Source organism: Argentina silus (assembly GCF_951799395.1).
Source record: "Argentina silus genome assembly, contig: scaffold_143, whole genome shotgun sequence".
Classification (NCBI taxonomy): domain Eukaryota; kingdom Metazoa; phylum Chordata; class Actinopteri; order Argentiniformes; family Argentinidae; genus Argentina; species Argentina silus.
The window spans coordinates 52,100-72,099 of record NW_028152499.1 but is presented as its reverse complement, the minus strand read 5'-3'; the positions used below and the strand labels follow the sequence as shown (position 1 = coordinate 72,099).

General features: G+C 48.2%; 3 protein-coding genes across 4 annotated transcripts in view; 1 reads left to right on the top strand and 2 right to left on the bottom strand.

Annotated features, from left to right (window-relative positions):
* Positions 1 to 1,959, bottom strand: part of spast (spastin) — an 18,175-nt gene extending 16,216 nt beyond the window's left edge. For both annotated transcript variants that reach the window (XM_083698027.1, XM_083698028.1), the window contains exon 1: positions 1,361 to 1,959. In XM_083698027.1, the coding sequence (XP_083554153.1) occupies positions 1,361 to 1,709 (349 nt within the window). In that variant the 5' untranslated portion in view covers positions 1,710 to 1,959. The remainder of the gene's footprint in view (positions 1 to 1,360) is intronic.
* A 41-nt stretch (positions 1,960 to 2,000) lies between these two features.
* Positions 2,001 to 6,796, top strand: dpy30 (dpy-30 histone methyltransferase complex regulatory subunit). The gene is made up of 5 exons (XM_083698029.1): positions 2,001 to 2,152; positions 2,997 to 3,037; positions 3,406 to 3,453; positions 4,217 to 4,359; positions 4,858 to 6,796. Exons 1-5 carry the CDS (start codon positions 2,143 to 2,145, stop codon positions 4,928 to 4,930), a joined length of 315 nt encoding a protein of 104 aa, XP_083554155.1. The 5' UTR covers positions 2,001 to 2,142; the 3' UTR covers positions 4,931 to 6,796.
* A 444-nt stretch (positions 6,797 to 7,240) lies between these two features.
* psen2 (presenilin 2) lies at positions 7,241 to 17,817 on the bottom strand. Its single transcript, XM_083698031.1, has 11 exons — positions 17,704 to 17,817; positions 17,098 to 17,273; positions 16,440 to 16,678; positions 15,357 to 15,498; positions 13,609 to 13,676; positions 13,056 to 13,276; positions 10,005 to 10,103; positions 9,391 to 9,540; positions 8,561 to 8,680; positions 8,231 to 8,346; positions 7,241 to 7,902 (listed from the first exon to the last, which is right to left on the bottom strand). The coding sequence occupies exons 2-11, from the start codon at positions 17,227 to 17,229 to the stop codon at positions 7,747 to 7,749; spliced, it is 1,443 nt and encodes a 480-aa protein (XP_083554157.1). The 5' UTR covers positions 17,230 to 17,273; positions 17,704 to 17,817; the 3' UTR covers positions 7,241 to 7,746.
* Positions 17,818 to 20,000: the final 2,183 nt, after the last annotated feature.

The window sequence follows — 20,000 nt, the reverse complement described above, 5'->3', positions numbered from 1 at the left end:
TCCACAGCATAACGGCCAGCTAGCCTAGCCTAGCATCCTCCACAGCATAACGGCCAGCTAGCCTAGCCTAGCCTCCTCCACAGCATAACGGCCAGCTAGCCTAGCCTAGCCTCCTCCACAGCATAACGGCCAGCTAGCCTAGCCTAGCCTCCTCCACAGCATAACGGCCAGCTAGCCTAGCCTAGCCTCCTCCACAGCATAACGGTCAGCTAGCCTAGCCTAGCATCCTCCACAGCATAACGGCCAGCTAGCCTAGCCTAGCATCCTCCACAGCATAACGGCCAGCTAGCCTAGCCTAGCCTCCTCCACAGCATAACGGCCAGCTAGCCTAGCCTAGCCTCCTCCACAGCATAACGGCCAGCTAGCCTAGCCTAGCATCCTCCACAGCATAACGGCCAGCTAGCCTAGCCTAGCCTCCTCCACAGCATAACGGCCAGCTAGCCTAGCCTAGCCTCCTCCACAGCATAACGGCCAGCTAGCCTAGCCTAGCCTCCTCCACAGCATAACGGCCAGCTAGCCTAGCGATGGAAAAGCCCTTTAAACAGTCTATCCTGGGGCTAACTCCAGAACAGACACAGCAGTCTAGAACTGACTCGTCATTAACTTCCTGCTTTACTTTTGGAATATTGTTTTGCTCCAAAACGTTTCTCTTATCTTGTTTACGGGAGCAGAGGGCTGGAGTTAGTAACAGCCTAAAATCACACACACACACACACACACACACACACACACACACACACACACACACACACACACACACACACACACACACACACACACACACACACAGGGGGCTTGACAGACAAATTGACAGCTGTCAGACAGCTTGCCTAGGTGATGGACCTGTCTGACTAAACAACAACCACCACCACCACCACCACCACCACCACAAGAACAACAACAACCACAACAACAACCACCACCACCACCACCACCACCACAAGAACAACAACAACCACAACAACAACCACCACCACCACCACCACCACCACCACAAGAACAACAACAACCACAACAACAACCACCACAACAACCACCACCACCACCACCACCACCACAAGAACAACAACAACAACAACCACAACAACAACCACCACAACAACCACAACAACCACCACCACCACCACCACCACCACAAGAACAACAACAACAACAACCACAACAACAACCACCACAACAACCACCACAACAACCACCACCACCACCACCACCACAAGAACAACCACAACAACAACCACAACAACAACCACCACAAAAACCACCACCACCACAAGAACAACAACAACAACCACAACAACCACCACCACCACCACAGCAACCACCACAACAACCACCACAACAACAACAACAACAACGTTACCTTTGTCATCCTCGTCGATCCTGAGCGCCAGGGAGATGTACTCGAACGCCTGTTTATGGTGGTTTCGGATCTGCTCACCGACGTCCTCGCTTACCCGGTTCCCCTGCTCGTCCGCCCGGTGCTTCGGTCTGGCTGCCATCGCACGGTTCAGTCGCGCCCACAACCACGACAGGACCACGCCGAAGTGCACGACCAGGAAACGGAGCACCGTGAACAACGCCAGCAGCGGGTAGGAGAAGTAGTACAGATTCCGTTGATGTAGCGACACCGGATCAACGGTGTCTCCGTCGGCCGGGGACCCAGCCCCTCCTCTCTTTTTTCGACTGCCTCTTCCTCCCGGAGAACTCATTCATCCGACTCGCTATCGTATCCATAACATTACGGTCTTGCCTTTTGCCCGGCGTGTGTGTGTGTGTGTGTGTGTGTGTGTGTGTGTGAGAGAGTCTGTCTTTCTCTCTCTATCCCTCTCTCTATCCCTCTCTCTCTTTCTTTCTCTCTCTCTCTCTCTGTCTGTCTGTCTGTCTGTCTCTCTGTCTGTCTCTCTCTCCTGTTGCAGCAGCCTCAATAGCTGCCCGCCAGTAGTCGGTCTTATGCTGGTATCCAATGTTGTCGGGGCGTTACCAGACCAACAAAAGAGAAAGAGTGCAGAGACGTTGTTTGCGCACGTTTGGGTCCTGCAGAGACGTTGGTTGCGCACGTTTGGGTCCTGCAGAGACGTTGGTTGCGTAGCTCAACCGGAGTTGACGTAAACTACGGCCAGTGCGTAAATACTAACAACAAACATGGCAGACGGTGGGTGAATTGTTGTCCGATGAGCGGCATTTTGGTGCTTTATACACCGATATTAGTAGTTTTGAGGTGTATGTTCAGCTTGTAGTGGTTAGTTGCATCCAAAAATGCCTTTCCTTCAGTTGTATACTGTAGAAATTGTCCCCGATTTAAAGTGGAGCGTTGTTGCTAACTGAGCTAACGTTAGCTAGCTCGCTAACTTACCCGCCACCCTGGAGTTGGTTTTCATTCATTAGCCAGCTAGCTCTTCTGCATAGTAGTAATAGTTCTGCTTAGCAAGTACGCTAAACGAATACACGCGATTGTTCTTCACATGTGAATTTAATGTTAGCCCTAGAATATTTGGGATGTGATATTCCCATTAGCAAACCTGTTATCCTTGCTTGCGGTTTCTGATAGCAATGTTAGCTGGCTTGCTAAGCTGGTAGTATTGGTGGGAAGGGCTGGTCAGATCAGGGTTAGGACTGGCTGGTCAGATCAGGGTTAGGACTGGCTGGTCAGATCAGGGTTAGGACTGGCTGGTCAGATCAGGGTTAGGACTGGCTGGTCAGATCAGGGTTAGGACTGGCTGGTCAGATCAGGGTTAGGACTGGCTGGTCAGATCAGGGTTAGGACTGGCTGGTCAGATCAGGGTTAGGACTGGCTGGTCAGATCAGGGTTAGGACTGGCTGGTCAGATCAGGGTTAGGACTGGCTGGTCAGATCAGGGTTAGGACTGGCTGGTCAGATCAGGGTTAGGACTGGCTGGTCAGATCAGGGTTAGGACTGGCTGGTCAGATCAGGGTTAGGACTGGCTGGTCAGATCAGGGTTAGGACTGGCTGATGTACTTTTGTTGTGTTTGTTTCAGATCACACGGACGCTGACCAGTCGATGGAGGGACACACTCCAGTAAGTTTGTCATAGACAGATGTATTTAGTTACAAGATGCGATATTTACAAGCTAGGGTTAGGGCTGGAGCTAGGGTTAGGGCTGGAGCTAGGGTTAGAGTTAGGGCTGGAGCTGGAGCTAGGGTTAGAGTTGGGTCTAGAACTGGAGCCAGGGCTGGAGCTAGGGTTAGAGTTGGGTCTAGAACTGGAGCCAGGGCTGGAGCTAGGGTTAGAGTTATGGTTAGAGTTAGGGCTAGGGTTAGGGCTGGAGTTAGGGCTAGAACTGGAGCCAGGGCTAGAGTTAGGGTTGGAGTTAGTGTTAGGTTAGGAGATTTAGGCAAACATCTGAAACCACCAGTTATATGTAACAATATCTTTGTCTTTTCCAGGTTGCTGAAAACCCCCATGCTGAATATGGCCTGACTGAGAACATCCAGGTAATACCTCCTGTCCTAACACAACCACAGACCTGGCACACCTGCTGCTTCCTCTATCACTGCCTCTTTATTAACAGACATGTCAGTCACATTGGCATATGCAGCCAGTTTCTGAGGACTTGTTTGTACCAAGGCTGTGGTTGGTGTTTGGGTTCAACTTTTCGAGACCAAGATGGCAGTGTTATTAAAGCTAGCGTAGCCCAATATTAGCATCATCATGCTGGGGGCTGGGTAGTTGTGTTAACTGTCGTCATCTCAAAACCCATCTGTTTAAACTTGCTTTAATTCTTTAACTATTTTTATTGTTGTTTTTATTGACTGCTTTTGTTTGACTTTTTATGTATCTATCCATTTGTGTTGTCTCCATGGAATGTGGTGTCTTTGAAGTCAAATTTGAATGGTAATTTACACAATATACAGGATACAGTGTAATGAAATGCTTCAGGGTGAGCAACAACGCAACATTCAGACAACATCACTGCAGCATTGTCATAATAACAACAACAATCAGACAACATCACTGCAGCATTGTCATAATAACAACAACAAGGAAGAAAACAACAATAATAACAAACAATAACATAACGTGTCACAGGATGGCAACAGCAGCACCACAATGAGGGTGAGTGTGTGAGAGCACTGAGAAAAGGTTTATACAAATAAATCCATTATTATCTCTCTCTCTTGCCCCTCCACCCCTCTACCCCCACCCCCCCAACCCTCTACTACCCCCCACCCCTCTACCCCCCCCACCCCACTATAGAGAATAGTGGAGAATGAGAAGTCCAACGCAGAGAAAGTCTCCAAGCAGAAGGTGGACCTGCAGTCGCTGCCCACCCGGGCCTATCTGGACCAGACTGTGGTGCCCATCCTGCTCCAGGGCCTGTCGGTGCTGGCCAAGGAGAGGTAGGACCGCTGGTTCTGTTCGCTGCAGTTGTGGACTGCGCTGGTCCAGCAGGGGAGGCTGGTGGAGGTAGAAATCGGAGGACAGGGGAGGCTGGTATCGGAGGACGGGCTCATCGTAATGCATGGAACCGTATCAAACCTGTGTAATTGTACCATTCTACATTCCATTTCATGCATTACAATGAGCCCGTCCTCTGATTCCCGCCTCCCCTGTCCTCCGATTCCTACCTCCACCAGCCTCCCCTGTGGTCCATACGTGGCTTGCTTTGTAGTTGAGTGTGACAGGGTCTAACTGGAATATGGAAACTGTCCTGAAGGCTTTGGCTGGATGGTTGTTGTGTGTACTTGTTTCCCTGCGTCTCTCGTCTACAACAAAATAACAGAAATGATGCACATTATCCTGCATCATCTCTAAGGTAAAATAACAGAAATGATGCACATTATCCTGCATCATCTCTAAGGTAAACATGTCCCTCTCTCTGCTCTCTTCTCTTCCAGACCTCCAAACCCCATCGAGTTCCTAGCGGCCTTCCTCCTCAAGAACAAATCACAGTTTGAGGATCGAAATTAAGACCCTGGATGAACTTTGCACTTTGAGGCCGGCCATGTTTCTTTCTTTCATTGGATGTGTTGCTAGATGTGATGCTGTAGATGTTTTGTGCCAGAATAAAGATGGTGATGAAGAGAAATGTCCTCTTAATGACTTGAAACTGCCGTGCGTGTGTGTGCGAAAAGTCAGCGAACTTCGAAAAACAGTTTTATAGATAGAAAGTCTACAGCCCCTTTCAAAATGTTGACCTTTTGTTGCCCCAGAGCCGGGAATCAAATTAAATTTAACAAGATTGTTTCCCCACTGATCTACACAGCATACTGGACACTTTCAAAGTAAAAGAAAAATGATGTTGGAATATGTCAGTTTCTAGTTTTTTTTTTTTTATTCCAGAGAAGAGCTGTGACAGAGTTACTTCAGTCCTCAGAGAACACAGAGGCTTGGGGCTGGACTTCCTCACAGAGAACGGGCATCGTATCACTCTGAAGTCTACTAAGGAACATTTCAACCAATGAGGACTCCTCGCTTCCTCTCCTCGCTGCCCTGATGTTTTGAGTAGTGAGGAGTGAGGAGAGGACGCAAGGAACCACGTTTCTAACCATTGACAGATTCAGAACCACGTTTCTAACCATTGACAGAGACAGAGCCTTGTGTGTTCATCAGATTCAGAACCACGTTTCTAACCATTGACAGAGACAGAGCCTTGTGTGTTCATCAGATTCAGAACCACTTTACTGCACGTCACAATGAAACCAGTACATGACGACAAAAAAGAAACCCTCCATTATCAAGGGAACAACTTCATATTTAACAAGTGTATTAATAAGATATATAAAATCAAAATGTTACAACTTTATTACATTCTATAAAATATATATCTTCTCAGATATAAAGACTACATACTCTCATAATAGCATGTAGCATGCGCTCTGTCCATTCAAACAGCAGACCAGTATTTTAAAATCAACGCCACAACTGACAGTTACCTTGTGTCTGAAATGTCCAAACCTTTTTCCTTAAGGTGATACGTTTTCAACTCTCCTACACAGATTTAACAGCCCATGTTTGCTTTTATGGGCCTTGAAAATAGCAATAATATTTCAGACACAGTTTGTGCTAAGACTGTTTCTTACGCCGTTTAAATGTAGCCCTAAATCTGTGTAGGGGAGCAGACAAGTGTTTACTTCAGAGTACACTACAAAAGGACGGAGCATCCAGACACAGGGGAAACCTTCCCATTCAGGACCACCATTCTTTTGTTGTTTTTTCCAGAGCTTGTTGATGTTTCTGAAGCACGGTTTCACCATATATGGCAACTCACTCAGCAGCAGTTAGCAAAAAGGAATGAGAATGATTTGACTTTCATGGTTACTGCAGAAACAAACCAACCGTATCAACAAGAAGCAACATTGGCAGCCCTCGTCTTCAAGTGAATGATGTTCCTGTTAATCATACATGTAGAAGACTGAGTCAGCAGTTTGAGAACGTCATGTTTTAAGTCAGGAAAGTTGTTTGAATCTACTGTGTGTCATTCTGTTAATCATTTCATTCAGCTTAGGTATAAAAGTTGAAGGGCGATGGAGAGGGGAGAGGATCAGAGGTGGGGAGACGTTGTAAAGTAAAGCCCCAGAGAACATCAAATATAAGATGAAGGGCGATGGAGAGGGGAGAGGATCAGAGGTGGGGAGACGTTGTAAAGTAAAGCCCCAGAGAACATCCAGGTTTCCTCTCCAGTGGGAGCTGGAGGCAGAGGACATGAGAGGGAGGAGAGACGTGAATTAATTAACGCTACGAATGATAATTAGTTTTATGATGAACAGTGGAGGTACAAATCGGAAGACGGGCTCATTGTAATGCACGGAACAAACACATGTTCCGTACAGACAACATATCGAACGTGTTTTTGATACCATTCCTCATTCCATTCCATGCATTACAATGAGCCCGTCCTCTGGTTTCTACCTCCAGCAGCCTCCCCTGGATGACAACAGTATTAAAAGACATTTGACCTTTCCTGCCAGTTGAGGACATCTTCTCAGATCTGTAGGCTGCATGTTGTCATTGACCCATCAGGTGAAGGACTACTGCCTTTCACAGAATCAAGGATCAACATCTGATACAAAAACATATCTTAATGACAGTCTAATGTGTAATTTGATGTATAGTACAGTATTATATACATGTGTCTCAGGGGAGGCTGGTGGAGGTAGAAACCGGAGGACGGGCTCATTGTAATGCATGGAATGGACTCAGGAATGGTATCAAACACACGTTTTATATGTTGTCTGTACGGAACGTGTGTTTGACACCATTCCTCAAACCGTTCCGTGCATTACAATGAGCCCGTCCTCCGGTTTCCACCTCCACCAGCCTCCCCTGATGTATCTGCCATTCCGAAGGCCACATAAAACGATCCCTGATGTCTCTCATTCTCTCACTTGATGGGAACACAAACACCAAATGAAACACATCTCTGTTCCCTCAGACTCACAGACCTGCTCACACAACGGCCCCGGGGAGGACACACACAACGGCCCCGGGGAGGACACACACAACGCCCTGGGGAGGACACACACAACGCCCTGGGGAGGACACACACAACGCCCCCGGGGAGGAAACACACAACGCCCTGGGGAGGACACACACAACGCCCCGGGGAGGACACACACAACGCCCTGGGGAGGACACACACAACGCCCTGGGAAGGACACACACAACGCCCCCGGGGAGGAAACACACAAACAATGGGCTTTGGGAGAGAACGGTTGTGCATTCCATCCACCACAACAACCCCAGAGGGAGGGAGGGAGGGAGGGAGGGAGGTTAAGGGTTAGGGGTCAGATGTAGAACTGGTGGTTGGCTAGGTTGTCCATGAAGGGGCGGACCAGGTTTTCGGTGGAGAAGTAGAAGATGAGTCCGAAGGTGATGGAGATCGGCAGGGCAGGGAGGGCCTTCTTAAAGATGGCCAGCAGCAGCAGGGTCAGGCACAGTCCCTGAGACAGACAGCAGGGGGCAGCGGTGAGCTGAACACCAGGGAACAGGAGGCTAGCTTTGGTACATCACAGTTCTATAAATATAACTAAATATAATATATAGCTGTTTAATATGGATATGTGCTGTTTATTTGTTGGTAATAGTGAGTGTGTGCGTGTGAGTGTGTGTCTGTCTCTCTGTGTGTGTGTGTGTGTGTGTGTGTGTGTGAGTGTGTGTGTGTCTCTCTCTATGTGTGTGTGTGTGTGTGTGTGTGTGAGAGAGTGTGTGTGTCTCTCTCTATGTGAGTGTGAGTGTGAGTGTGAGTGTGAGGGTGTAACAGTAACTCACTATGAGGATGGCTACGAAGCAGGCTAGTGTTGTGTTCCAGTCCCCTCCTGTAGCTGCAGCCTTCCCCACCAGAACACTGTAGAAGATGAAGTCTCCCAGACCCAGCTTTATACCCCCTACACACACACACACACACACACACACACACACAGAGACACAGAGACACAGAGACATAGACACACACACAGAGACATAGACACACACACACAGAGACACACAGTTAGGCCTTTTTTTTTTTTTTTTTTTTAACCCTAACACATTCTACAGAACTCTAAGACATTCAACGTGGGTTTGCTGTCCCAGCGAGTCTCTGGACCCTGAACCACTCACGGTCTTCCTCCATGTCCTCCTCGGCCGAGTACGACCTGGTCAACCCAGAAGACACCTGGGCTGCTGGCTCCGCCCCCTCTCTGTCCAGGGCCTCGCCCTCACTCTGATGCGCTTCCTCGTCTGAGGAGCAACATGGCCGACGTTAGCATGATGTCATAAGAACGAGACGAAGGTGCTCCACATTCAGACTCGTTTGTTTGTTGTAACCCATGGACTAATAAAGTTGTAATAAAGCTGTATTGTATTAAAAACCGCTGCAATTTAAAAGTAACCTTATTCAAAATGGTGAACCTTTGAATTGTGTTTGGGTGGGGCAGAGGGAACACATGTTACAGCACGAGGTGATCTATGAAGGTATACAACATTTAGAACATACAATACACTGAGAAAGTGATTGCATCATAATCAAAGAATACCATGACAACAAAGCTGTCTGGGGACCAACATAACAAGTTCATGTTGGAAGCTCCATAGGAGACCAGTAGATGAAGCTCTATAGGAGACCAGTAGATGAAGCTCTATAAGAGACCAGTAGATGAAGCCCCATAGGAGACCAGTAAGTGAAGCCCCATAGGAGACCAGTAGATGAAGCCCCATAGGAGACCAGTAGATGAAGCCCCATAGGAGACCAGTAGATGAAGCCCCATAGGAGACCAGTAGATGAAGCCCCATAGGAGACCAGTAAGTGAAGCTCTATAGGAGACCAGTAGATGAAGCCCCATAGGAGACCAGTAAGTGAAGCTCTATAGGAGACCAGTAGATGAAGCCCCATAGGAGACCAGTAGATGAAGCCCCATAGGAGACCAGTAAGTGAAGCTGAAGCTGCAGACCTGAGTGGTGGTTGGAGGCCTCTGTGTTGGTGGAGGGGTTGGAGGCCTCTGTGTTGGTGGAGGGGTTGGAGGCCTCTGTGTTGGTGGAGGGGTTGGAGGCCTCTGTGTTGGTGGAGGGGTTGGCCATGCCGACCATCCAGATCATGGCAGCTACAGAGAGGAGGAGGGTCACTCACACTGTCAGGCACTGATACTGTTACAACTGGCAGGTCACCATAGACCAGGGGAGGGTAGGGGAGGCCGGGAGAGGGTAGGGGAGGCCGGGGGAGACCAGGGGAGGGTAGGGGAGGCCGGGAGAGGGTAGGGGAGGCCGGGGGAGACCAGGGGAGGGTAGGGGAGGGCGGGGGAGGGTAGGGGAGGGCGGGGGAGGGGGGGGCGGGGGAGGGTAGGGGAGGCCGGGGGAGGGTAGGGGAGGCCAGGGGAAACCAGGGGAGGCAAGGGGAGGGCGGGGGAGACCGGGGGAGGGTAGGGGAGGCCAGGGGAGGCAAGGGGAGGGCGGGGGAGACCAGGGGAGACCGGGGGAGGGTAGGGGAGGCCAGGAATCAGAGGACGATTTCTACCTCCACCAGCCTCCCCTGACTTACAGGAGTATATAAGATGGCGTGTGTACTTACAGGAGTATATAAGGGCAGGGAAGATGGGTTCGTTGCGTTCCTGAGCCGTCTCTACCAGCATCCTCAGGGGACCCTTGGGAGACAACACGGCTACCAGGTCTGAGAACAGAGGAAAACACCTCCAAATCACCAACTGCCAAACCCTTCTGGAACACTCACCACCTAGAGAACACTCCCACCTAGAGAACACTCACCACCTAGAGAACACCCCCACCTAGAGAACACTCACCACCTAGAGAACACCCCCACCTAGAGAACACCCCCACCTAGAGAACACCCCCACCTAGAGAACACCCCCACCTAGAGAACACACCTAGAGAACACACCTAGAGAACACACCTAGAGAACACACCTAGAGAACACTCCCACCTAGAGAACACTCCCACCTAGAGAACACACCTAGAGAACACACCTAGAGAACACTCCCACCTAGAGAACACTCCCACCTAGAGAACACACCTAGAGAACACACCTAGAGAACACTCCCACCTAGAGAACACACCTAGAGAACACACCTAGAGAACACACCTAGAGAACACACCTAGAGAACACACCTAGAGAACACACCTAGAGAACACACCCACCTAGAGAACACACCTAGAGAACACTCCCACCTAGAGAACACACCTAGAGAACACCCCCACCTAGAGAACACTCCCACCTAGAGAACACTCCCACCTAGAGAACACACCTAGAGAACACTCCCACCTAGAGAACACCCCTAGAGAACACTCCCACCTAGAGAACACTCCCACCTAGAGAACACCCCCACCTAGAGAACACCCCCACCTAGAGAACACTCCCACCTAGAGAACACTCCCACCTAGAGAACACACCTAGAGAACACTCCCACCTAGAGAACACTCCCACCTAGAGAACACACCTAGAGAACACACCTAGAGAACACTCCCACCTAGAGAACACACCTAGAGAACACACCTAGAGAACACACCTAGAGAACACACCTAGAGAACACTCCCACCTAGAGAACACTCCCACCTAGAGAACACACCTAGAGAACACACCTAGAGAACACACCTAGAGAACACTCCCACCTAGAGAACACTCCCACCTAGAGAACACACCTAGAGAACACACCTAGAGAACACTCCCACCTAGAGAACACTCCCACCTAGAGAACACACCTAGAGAACACACCTAGAGAACACACCTAGAGAACACTCCCACCTAGAGAACACTCCCACCTAGAGAACACACCTAGAGAACACTCCCACCTAGAGAACACACCTAGAGAACACTCCCACCTAGAGAACACACCTAGAGAACACCCCCACCTAGAGAACACTCCCACCTAGAGAACACACCTAGAGAACACCCCCACCTAGAGAACACACCTAGAGAACACACCTAGAGAACACTCCCACCTAGAGAACACACCTAGAGAACACTCCCACCTAGAGAACACACCTAGAGAACACACCTAGAGAACACTCCCACCTAGAGAACACACCTAGAGAACACTCCTAGAGAACACACCTAGAGAACACTCCTAGAGAACACTCCCACCTAGAGAACACACCTAGAGAACACACCTAGAGAACACACCTAGAGAACACACCTAGAGAACACACCTAGAGAACACACCTAGAGAACACTCCTAGAGAACACTCCCACCTAGAGAACACTCCCACCTAGAGAACACTCCCACCTAGAGAACACACCTAGAGAACACTCCTAGAGAACACTCCCACCTAGAGAACACACCTAGAGAACACACCTAGAGAACACCCCCACCTAGAGAACACACCTAGAGAACACCCCCACCTAGAGAACACACCTAGAGAACACACCTAGAGAACACACCTAGAGAACACACCTAGAGAACACCCCCACCTAGAGAACACACCTAGAGAACACACCTAGAGAACACACCTAGAGAACACCCCCACCTAGAGAACACACCTAGAGAACACACCTAGAGAACACCCCCACCTAGAGAACACTCCCACCTAGAGAACACCCCCACCTAGAGAACACTCCCACCTAGAGAACACACCTAGAGAACACTCCCACCTAGAGAACACACCTAGAGAACACTCCCACCTAGAGAACACACCTAGAGAACACTCCCACCTAGAGAACACACCTAGAGAACACCCCCACCTAGAGAACACTCCCACCTAGAGAACACCCCCACCTAGAGAACACTCCCACCTAGAGAACACACCTAGAGAACACTCCCACCTAGAGAACACACCTAGAGAACACTCCCACCTAGAGAACACACCTAGAGAACACACCTAGAGAACACTCCCACCTAGAGAACACACCTAGAGAACACTCCCACCTAGAGAACACACCTAGAGAACACTCCCACCTAGAGAACACTCCCACCTAGAGAACACACCTAGAGAACACCCCCACCTAGAGAACACACCTAGAGAACACACCTAGAGAACACCCCCACCTAGAGAACACTCCCACCTAGAGAACACACCTAGAGAACACTCCCACCTAGAGAACACACCTAGAGAACACTCCCACCTAGAGAACACACCTAGAGAACACACCTAGAGAACACTCCCACCTAGAGAACACTCCCACCTAGAGAACACACCTAGAGAACACACCTAGAGAACACACCTAGAGAACACTCCCACCTAGAGAACACTCCCACCTAGAGAACACTCCCACCTAGAGAACACACCTAGAGAACACTCAGGGCCAAGTGTTCTATGTGGCGTTACCGAGCAACAACACTCTGATTGTCAATATGTCAATAAAAGGTAAATAAACAGATACACACGACTAATGACTAATGACTAATGACGAATGACTAATGCTTGAAACGCCTTTAAAAAAAACCATAAGAAAAAGACTTCACTTGTATGGTGCAATGTAGTTATGATAAAATATGACTCCCCTTTGATGACTTAAATACCTAATGCCTAACTTAAATGCGTCATAAAAATACCTCAACACTCAATAAAAACACTTTTTAAAAACACACTGGAAGAATGCTCTGAACACACACACACACACACACACATCCATAAGACCAAACTTGAAGTGTGTCCCCTGGGTGCTCACCGTAGATGGAGATGGCGCCCAGTATGACCCAGGCGGACCACTCAGGGAGGTACTTGATGAAGACCAGGGCCATGAGGGCGCTGATGGCGATGAGGTAGGCCTGCTGCAGCTGCAGAGGACCCTTCCAGTGGATACAGATCATGCCCACCGCTCCGAAGTTCCAGATGATCATGGCCACTGTGGGATAGTCCATCGCTACGTTGTACGTCTTAAACACCTCCCTGGGGAAGTAGGTCACAGCTGGTCGGTCACACACACACACACACTGAGCGAGTGCACACACACACACACACACACACACACAATGTCGCTACTTCCCCCTCTCTCCTCTCCTCCTGTCCCCTCCCTCCAGTAAACACACACACACACACACACACACACACACACACACACACACACACACACACACACACACACAACTTTAGTCTAATCATGTGATATGACTACCCTACAGGAACAGACATGGGGAACATAGAGAGAATGACAATGACTCACCCTCTCTCACCCCCCCTCCCTCCCCCCCTCCCCCCCTATAGTAATAAAGGCCACTCACCCCAGGTACATGAAGCTGACCCAGAAGAGCAGCATGAGGGAAGACAGGATGAGCCATCCATGGATGAACTAGGACACAGAACAATAACACCCAGTATTACATACCTACAGTAGAACACACAGCCTTCATACAATAACACACACAGAACAATAACACACACAGGACAATAACACCCAGTATTACATACCTACAGTAGAACACACAGCCTTCATACAATAACACACACAGAACAATAACACACACAGGACAATAACACACACAGGACAATAACACACACAGGACAATAACACCTAGTATTACATACCTACAGTAGAACACACACAGATCTAGAAACAATGCTAACTACCTCCAACATCATGAACTAGGACACTATGACATCATGAACTAGGACACTATGACATCATGAACTAGGACACTAGGACATCATGAACTAGGACACTATGACATCATGAACTAGGACACTAGGACATCATGCATACTGTATGACATGATAGAATCAACAATAACATTATATATTATAACATGATATACGATCATATTACATTATATATTATAACATGATATACGATCGTATTACATTATATATTATAACATGATATCCGATCATATTCTGGTCTTGTTAAAGATGCGCTCACATCCTGATAGTTATAGTCTGTACAGCGTGTCCTGAACTCATATCAGGGAGGAGCGAAGAACACAGCATAGAGATACAACACAGTAGAGATACACCACAGCATAGAGATACAACACAGTAGAGATACACCACAGCATAGAGATAAACACAGTAGAGATACACCACAGCATAGAGATAAACACAGTAGAGATACACCACAGCATAGAGATACAACACAGTAGAGATACACCACAGCATAGAGATAAACACAGTAGAAATACACCACAGCATAGAGATACAACACAGTAGAGATACACCACAGCATAGAGATAAACACAGTAGAGATACACCACAGCATAGAGATAAACACAGCATAGAGATAAACACAGTAGAGATACACCACAGCATAGAGATACAACACAGTAGAGATACACCACAGCATAGAGATACAACACAGTAGAGATACACCACAGCATAGAGATAAACACAGTAGAGATACACCACAGCATAGAGATAAACACAGTAGAGATACACCACAGCATAGAGATAAACACAGTAGAGATACAACACTGCAAAGCCACATTCCAGCCGAAGAAACATGTGTGTATTCTACTGTGATTCTTAGTGTGTGAAGGCCTTGTAGCTACTCGAATGGAAGTCTGTGAAGACCTTGTGTGTGTGTGTGTGTGTGTGTGTGTGTGTGTGTATATGTGTGTGCATGTGTATATGTCTGTGTGTGTGTGTGTGTGTATATGTGTATATGTGTATGTCTTTGTGAGTGAGTGTGTGTGTGTATGTGGTTCATGGTTTGAGTGTGTGTGTATATGTCTGTGTGTGTGTGTATATGTCTGTGTGTGTGTGTGTGTATGTGTATATGTGTATGTCTTTGTGAGTGAGTGTGTGTGAGTGTGTATGTGGTTCATGGTTTGAGTGTGTGTGTGTGTGTGTATGTGTGTATGTCTTTGTGAGTGTGTGTGTGTGTGTGGTTCATGGTTTGAGTGTGTGTGTGTGTGTATATGTCTTTGTGAGTGAGTGTGTGTGTGGTTCATGGTTCGAGTGTGTGTGTGTGTATATGTCTTTGTGAGTGAGTGTGTGTGTGTATGTGGTTCATGGTTTGAGTGTGTGTGTGGTTTACCTTGTAGCAGCGGTACTTGTAGAGGACGACCAGGAAGATCGTCATGACAACGATGACGCTGATCATGATGACGGTGTTGAGGACGGAGTTGAGCAGACGCCTCCCCACCGAGTCAGTGTCCTCTGAGAACGGGGTGTAGATGCTGCAGGACCCACACACACACACACACACACACACACACACACACACACACACACACACACACACACACACACCATTAGACCTGGCATAGACCTTATCATTTGATATGTAAAAGCTGAGGGTGATGTATTATACTACAGGCAAACTGGTCTGGTAACCTACCCTGGTAAAGACCTACTCTACTGACTGGGTCATTGTCAAGAGGCAGCTAAAGCACACCAGGGGAGGCTGGTGGAGGTAGAAATCGGAGGACGGGCTCATTGGAATGTATGGAACGGAATGAGGAATGGTATCAAACACACTTCCTCATTCCATTCCATTCATTACAATGAGCCCTTGTTTGATTACAATGAGGACTTGTTTGATACCATTCCTCCCACTCCTCCAGAAGAGCTAATTTTCTCATCCCATGTGTAGCAGAGGGGGTTTGGAATCACGCTCTAGTGATGAGGTAGCCCTGCCTGAGACACGTGTCGCCCTCGGACCTCGAGGATGTCCTCTTGGCCTAATGGTAGACACCTGTGTCTCCCACGTGGGAAACCCGTCCGTGACACATGCTACATGTTAGAACCTATTCTTATCATACTGAAGCTACTCTTGTCATTACTGTCCTGTGTACTCAATGAACAACAACAACAACAACCACCACCACCACCACCTCCTCCACCTCCACCACCACCTCCACCACCTCCTCCACCTCCACCACCACCTCCACCACCACCACCTCCTCCACCTCCACCACCACCAACAACAACAACCACCACCACCACCACCACCTCCACCACCACCAACAACAACCACCACCTCCACCACCAACAACAACCACCTCCACCTCCACCACCAACAACCACCACCTCCACCACCACCACCACCACCACCACCACCTCCACCACCTCCACCACCTCCACCACCACCACCACCACCTCCACCACCACCACTCACAGCTGCCCGCCGTTCTTCTCTGTGTAGAAGCTGACGGACTTGATGGTTGCCACGACGACCACCATGCAGAGCGTGACAGGGATGAAGAGCATGATCACATGTCTGGCTCCGTACTTCAGCGTCAGCTCCTCCTCCTCCTCCTCCCCCGGGTCCGGCGCCCCCCGCTGGCGCTCCAACGAACTGCAGCCCGCCCCGCCAGGGGGGGCCGACGGGTCTACTGGGGGGGCCATCGGACGACGCTAAGGGAGAGACGGACACACACACACACACACACACACACACACACACACACACACACACACACACACTGTGAGCTGATGATGCAGATGTTATACAGTGATGATAGTTGTATCGTATGAAGGATAGAACGCACAGACAAACAGTCACACACACACACACACACACACACACACACACACACACACACACACACACACACACACACACACACACAGAGAGCGAGGAGGAGAGGAGTGTGAACGTGTAAAGGTGGACGTGTCTCGGCTGTTTCCCACAAAGCATCTCTGTGAGTATGTGATAGCAGTGTGTAGCTAGGTAACAGAGATCATCGTCATCATCATCATCATCACACCAGACAGGATGAATCCTACCTAACTGTCTCCTGGGGAGGGACACTGACCACAGCCCCCCCACCTACCCGTTTGGTCTCTGTGTCGGCTGGCAGCGGCTGGTCAGGGTCTGGCTGGTAGGAGGGCACTGCGGGCACCTCGGAGGCAACCAAGGCTGACCGCTCATTGTACGAGTCCTCCTCGCTGTCCGAGGTATTCATAGGTGTCAGGGTGATGTCCGCGGCGACAGACAAGATGCACAGACCTGCAAATACACATCTTCATCATCATCATCGTCATCACCAAAGTCTTCATGCCTTCTCTCAAACGCCTTTCGAGTTTGTTGACAACCATCTGATGTCGGACAATATGAGTGTTATTAGTGTTACTGTGTTTGGAGATCATCTGTATCAGAGCCCGACAGATATATCGGAACACCCCCGTAAATCGTCATCGGACCCAAAAGTCCAGTATCGGTTGGACTCTGACCAGCATAATGAGACACTCATCAATATCAGGTTCATGGAAGGTCAGGACGGTATGAACCGATGACGAACGAGCGAACAAGTGTGTTGACTTGAAAGTGATTAGTAGACACTAACTTGGCGGGTCGGCAAACGCGAACAAGGCTGTGAAGCTAACTATGCTAGCTAGCTAGCTTATCCGATCCCGTCAAGCTAAAGCATCGTCAGTACCTTCCCAATCGTTAGTTTGACATCAACAGCGCCGAGGAGCAGGCGAGGAGCGGGTCGGAGGACGGGAGGTAGCGGGTCTCTGTCTCTCCTCCGGGACGATCAGACGGAATGAAAACACGGAAGTGGGTCGTCGGTCAGCTGACACCGGGCGGACCACGTGACCCCCCCCCCCCCCCCACCCTCTTCTACGTTGAATCCAAACACACACACACACACACTAACACACACACACACACTAACACACACTAACACACACACTAACACACACACACACACACTAACACACACACACACACTAACACACACACACACACACACACACTAACACACACTAACACACACACTAACACACTTTGAAAGACAGTTCTTGGAAATACATTTTAAACAACATTGTTGGCCTCTTTCGACTTGTTCCCACAATGAGAATATATGATCATATATCTTAAACATACGCAGCAGCATCTCTATAGTTCTCTGTCGAACACTGCAGTGCTTTACTGCTCAGAACCCATCTCTTTAAACTGGCTTTTAATCTTTAACTATTTTTATTGTTTTTACTGACTGTGCTTTTCTATTCTTGTTCTCTTCATGGGATGTGGTGTCTTTGAGTACTGAGAAAAACGCTATACAAAAATATACATTATCATTATCGTTATCGTTATTGTTATTGTTGTTGTTATTATTATTATTATTATTATTATTATTATTATTATTATTATTATTATTATTACTGATGTTTAGGACTCTTAACAAATGAAACAATTGAAACAATACACCATTTTTAACCAGAGTTACATTTTTGACATTTAGCAGACGCTTTTATCCAAAGCAACAAGTACATTTGTCTAAAGTAAGTGAATCATCTGTACATCAAGAACAACATCTATGTTTGGACCAGGGGCCGTTGGCAGTCCCAATGCTAGAAGAAGGAAGGATCAACGCTTTATGTGCCATACAACCAGATTGTTGTATGGCACACACACACACACACACACACACACACACACACACACACACACACACACACACACACACACACACACACACACATACACACACACACACACACACACACACACACACACACACACATACACACACACACACACGCTCTTCCTCAAGGAGAACAGAGCACAGGGTCAGCCGTAGTCAGGCGCCCCTGGGGCAGGTTCCACTCCAGACTGGTTCTCACATGACAGAATGGCACTGGTCACGTTGTGGTTCATCTGGGAGTTAGTGGATACGCGACACACTCCACCGGGATAATCACACAGGAATGACAGACTTGTTTTGCAGTTGTGTTTTCGACATTTTGGTCTGTACTTAGAGACTGACCCATACTGGATTTTTGGGTCCAATGCCGATGCTGATTTATGGGCAAAATTCACTGATAACTGATATATCTGTTGATTATTATTATTTTTATTTTTTTACAGAATTCCTTTGTAGCTAGCGGGCCGGTTTGTAAGCATAAGGCCCTGAGTTCGATACTCGCTTACGGCAAGTTACTCTACCCCACCTTCTCTACAGGACTAACTCTAATAACCTTTACTTATAACCTTTAATAACCTTTTCTTATAACCTTTAATAACCTTTACTTCAAACACAAATTTCACGAATAGTCGAAGGCAAAAAATGTGCACAGCCAAATGATTTGGTTACAAATGCTACTGGCTATCAACCTAGGTTACACAAGTCTGGTTTCTGTATTGTTATCGTCTTGGTATTTATTCTGCATAACAGACTTCACTCACAAAATATTATTCCCAAATTCGTACAGCTATAGGCCTACTGCATTAGGGTTAGGGTTAGGGCTATAGGCCTACTGCATTAGGGTTAGGCTTAGGGTTAGGGCTATAGGCCTACTGGATTAGGGTTAGGGTTAGGGCTATAGGCCTACTGCAATAGGGTTAGGGTTAGGGCTATAGGCCTACTGCATTAGGGTTAGGGCTATAGGCCTACTGCATTAGGGTTAGGGTTAGGGCTATAGGCCTACTGCATTAGGGTTAGGGTTAGGGCTATAGGCCTACTGCATTAGGGTTAGGGTTAGGGTTAGGGCTATAGGCCTACTGCATTAGGCTCCACTCCTCCAGCTGCATTCGTAGCCATTATGAAAAGTCACCGAAACCTGCATTATCTTCGGTGCATTATCTTCGGAGGAATATGTGCCGATTCAGATATTTCTGTAAATAATATCAACCGATAATATTGGTGCTCCAATATTTCTGTCTAGCTCTAGTATTAAACGCTCAGGGTGGGAAGGGACAGTGTGTGTGTGTGTGTGTGTGTGTGTGTGT